Here is a 4,463-nt window from a genome sequence, read left to right as displayed (position 1 = left end):
GTTTCCAATATAACATTTGAAAACCAAAAATTTTATCAATATTTCAAAAGATACAAAAAAAAATTGGGTGCGACTTCAGTTGCCAGTACGGATATTAAAAAAGTAGGGTGTCATTGAAATTTTTTTAAATTAACTAAACTAAAAAAATTATATAAATAAATGTTAAAATATTACTTAACTTTTATATATAAAAATTATGTAATCATACTATATGCAAAAAATTTCAAGACATTTAAATAATATTTTCGTCTTAATTATGTATTAAATAAACTAATCTTTTTTATATTGTTGTTATTATAATATTAATATTATTATTGTCGTTCTTTTTAATTTTTGTTATTTTATATATTTTTATCACGAAATAATCATAAACAATATTAACTACATACAGTTAGATTTTTTAAGACAAATTAGTTTTTATAACTTAATAATGGTCAAACTAGTTTTATCAAATTAGTGACGTCAAATTATTTATTTGTACAAGAAGGAAACAAACTTTAAAAGAGATGGAGCTCATTGAAGGACGCTTGTTTTTTCTTTTAGAATTACCTAATAACAATGAAAAAAAGAAAAATTTGTCTGGGGATACAACGATATACTTAGATAAACATCACAAAAATACAACAGTGCAAAAACACTTTGGACCCCCTTCTCTTAAATCGATTTGGGAGCACTGTCACGAAGTTGATTTAAAATTAAAAACCTTTAAGCGTGTTTTCTATATTACAAACAGTTTGTAAGTTCAAGTTTTGTTATTCAAAAGTAAAGTTATATCAAACGTATATATATATATATATATATATATATATATATATATATATATATATATATATATATATATATATATATATATATATATATATATATGTACATATATATATACCTATATATATATATATATATATATATATATATATATATATATATATATATATATATATATATATATATATATATATATATATATATATATATATATATATATATATATATATATATATATATATATATATATATATATATATATATATATATATATATATATATATCAGCGTATGCAGGATTTTAATGTTTCAAATGACACTTTCAGGCAATGTGCAAACTTGAAACTTAGGTACATGCTTATGTTTAATGAGGATATTTATTTTGAATTTATATAAATGTTATATAAATATGTTGATTCTTAAAAAAACGTAGAGTTTTTCACGTCGTGTACAAATCAGAATTATAAAGATAATACACAAATCAAATTAAAAAGATTTTTCTGAATTAAATCAATAAAAAATGTTAAAATTAATGTTTTTATTGCCATGCCGTCATGTCATGTCAAACTGTCATTGCTTCTTTTTCTACTTTTAGATTAGTTTCACTTTTTTTATGGCAATACTACCAACGGGTTGTACATTCAAGGCAGCGGACACTCCTATATCTGATGCATCACATTCAACCACAAAAACTCTCATCAATAGAGTAAAACAATAAAGCCATTAAAAGTAATTTAAATAATTCACTAATTGAAATCACGAATATAAGTAGCGATTTTAATGAGCTGTTGAACGTCTGAACTTGTTGTTTTATAGCTATATAGGGCACAGAGATAATAAATTTTAATTTCTTTCATGCTAGTCTCCGAAACCTAGTTGCATCTTTCAACTTTAAAAATTTTATTGTAATTTGTTTGATCACATTCACCAATAGTTATAACTTTAAGGTACGGAGTTGTATTATTTAACTTTTTATTTTCTACAACCTTGTCCAAAGACCTTTGAAACATAGACACATCAATAATTAAATTAAATGAAATCCTGAGATTTAATTAAGTTTTAATTAAAGAATTACACACTAAGTTTACAAAATTATTAAGCGTGATTTAGAAATTACAGCAAATAATAGTACGTTTAAGATTTATTTTTCGCGCAGGACAAACATAAAAAAACTTAAAAAAGTATCCTTTTTTTTCCACATTTGAATTATTTAATATTTTGGGGACGATAACTTTCCTACAAAAGTAGAAATAATTGCCCCAAATAAATACTGTTTGTTTACAAATTAAATGTAACTTGTTTTTGAGTAGGCATGACATTAGGTACTATACCAAGAAAAGTGCCTCAAAATTTTTATAGCTGGACCTTATTTCTTGGTTAAATGCAAAATGAAAATTTAATGTATGATTTTTAAAAAGGCGTTAGCTAATAACAAAATTATCAGTGATTTGTTTTCCTTAACATTGCTCAGAAACTTTTTTATAAAGTTACAGCTTTTGTTGAGCTCACGCAGTTCTTAAATGAAATTATTTACCCTGCAAAAATGTTATTAGGAGTTTTTACATACAATTTTAATAGAGTTTCAATAACACTAAAAGTCACACTCTTCAATTCAGTCCTAAGTGATGGTAATTAACTCCTAAATCCTAAGTCCTAAGTGATGGCTCAAGGTTTTTGTGACGTCACAAAATCATTTTGTCTCAATCTTTAATAAAAAGTTGCACTTAACTATGTTTCAATCTTTGTTTGCTCAGTCATAGCAGTAGTTTCAGTCTAATTGAAAAGAGATTACTAATTTTACAATTTGAAATTAAATGTAAATAACGACTGCAATAGATAAGCGGTTTGTTTTTATTTTAAAAATGCTGACTATTTATTAATTGCGTATATAATAGATAGTATTATATATTAAACATAATTAAACATATATATGAAATATATATGTTTAGCATATATAAATATATATGTTTAGTTTATATGAAAATCTTTTTTAGAAAAGATAACTTTCATATCGAGCAACGAACGCTATCATCCTTCCTAATGGCTTGTTATGCTGTCCTTCAACTGAATTGGACTCCAGAAAAAACCAATTCTTTACTTCTTCAAGAAATCACGGTCAAATTAGCATTTTTCCGCGACTACCATGGCGATAGTTCATATAAACTAAATATCTTGGATTGCCTTCAAGGTTTGTATATGGGTTGTAAAATACAGAACTGGTTTTCTTCTTATGAATCTACAAAGTACCCGCAGTCGACAAGTTTTCATCTTGATATGAATTTGATTGTACCAGGTAAATATATTGCTTTTAAAGATCCAACAATTAATTCTAATAAAAAAACAGTGTGCGTTTCGAAATCCGTAATGAACGAACTTAAAAGATGCGGGATAAAAGCCGTGGTTCGTTTAAATGGAAACGATCACCTTACAAACTTAGAATACTACGGACCTCCGTATAGTTCTTCTGAATTCAAACAAGAACAGTTTTTTCATTTTGAAATTCCTTTTGAAGATGCCGGAGTACCTTCAGTTACTCAAATTAATGAGTTTGAGATTCTATGCAAACGATTTGCTGGTAAGGTAGCTGTTCACTGTCACGCAGGCCTCGGACGAACAGCAACAATGATAGGAAGCATTTTAATAAAAAGCTACGGTTTTGATTCACGTGCAGTGTGTGGGTGGCTAAAGATGTGTCGACGTGGTTCTATCATGGGACCCCAACATTTTTTTTTAGACAAATTTCAAAAGCAACTTGAGTTAAAACATTCATTTAGCATTAATCATCAAACTACAACAACACTTTTAAAAGCAAGACCTTTGCTTGAAGTAACTCAACAATACCATCCTATAAAAGCAACAAGTTCTGGAACTAGTTGTAAGTGTAAAGGAGCAAACAATATTATACGTATTGAAAAAGCTCAAAAAAAGAAACTTGTACCGAAGCAAAAATTTGAAGCAACATCTGACCTCACAGAAGTCAAACCAATTCGCAGAGGTTCTGAAACTCGTGTGACTAGCGCAAATTATAAAAATTTAATTGAACCCTCAAAAAGTCATTCTCCACAAACAACTTTTTTAAATGAAATATCAACAACAAATATTAGGAAAAGTGTGTCTATGCCAACATATCAGCTGAGCGTATCAAAACTTAACCTGATGAGAAACTCAATAATACCTAAAAGACAACCCAAAACACCTCAGCCTTTAAAAACAGTTAAAACATTGACGAGCACAAAGAGCATATTATCTGATAAAAAAATTTTAAAGGAAAAAGATGATTGGGTAACCGAAGAAGTCGTTGCACCAAGAAAAAGTACGGTTTACTATCTTAGAAAAAATGCCGATAAAAAATAAAATATATGATATGTTATTCAAACATGTTATTGAAGTTTTTTTTACTAAAGACATTTTCTATCCATTATAAACTCATGTATATCTAGTATTATATATATATATATATATATATATATATATATATATATATATATATATATATATATATATATATATATATATATATATATATATATATATATATATATATATATATATATATATATATATATATATATATATATATATATATATAAATATGTATATATATAATATTAAAATATTTTATATGTGGAAAATATATAATAATTAAACAAATTATTATAATAATTAAACAAATTAAAAAAATTATATAATATTTAAACA

The 4,463-nt window shown here is 25.5% G+C and overlaps 1 protein-coding gene across 2 annotated transcripts; it reads left to right on the top strand.

The window, feature by feature from the left end:
• The first annotated feature begins 470 nt into the window (after window positions 1-470).
• LOC100199835 (dual specificity protein phosphatase CDC14A) lies at window positions 471-4,142 on the top strand. 2 transcript variants are annotated; one of them, XM_065810821.1, is made up of 3 exons: window positions 596-736; window positions 1,360-1,493; window positions 2,759-4,142. In XM_065810821.1, the coding sequence occupies exon 3, from the start codon at window positions 2,805-2,807 to the stop codon at window positions 4,116-4,118; it is 1,314 nt and encodes a 437-aa protein (XP_065666893.1). In that variant the 5' UTR covers window positions 596-736; window positions 1,360-1,493; window positions 2,759-2,804; the 3' UTR covers window positions 4,119-4,142. The 2 variants fall into 2 exon arrangements, with proteins under 2 accessions (XP_065666892.1, XP_065666893.1); XM_065810820.1 differs by lacking the exon at window positions 1,360-1,493 and having other exon boundaries at window positions 471-736.
• The last annotated feature ends 321 nt before the right edge of the window (window positions 4,143-4,463 follow it).

Source organism: Hydra vulgaris, chromosome 11 (assembly GCF_038396675.1).
Source record: "Hydra vulgaris chromosome 11, alternate assembly HydraT2T_AEP".
NCBI classification, from domain to species: domain Eukaryota; kingdom Metazoa; phylum Cnidaria; class Hydrozoa; order Anthoathecata; family Hydridae; genus Hydra; species Hydra vulgaris.
Note: the sequence above shows the minus strand (reverse complement) of the source record. Positions and strands in the feature narration are given on the sequence as shown.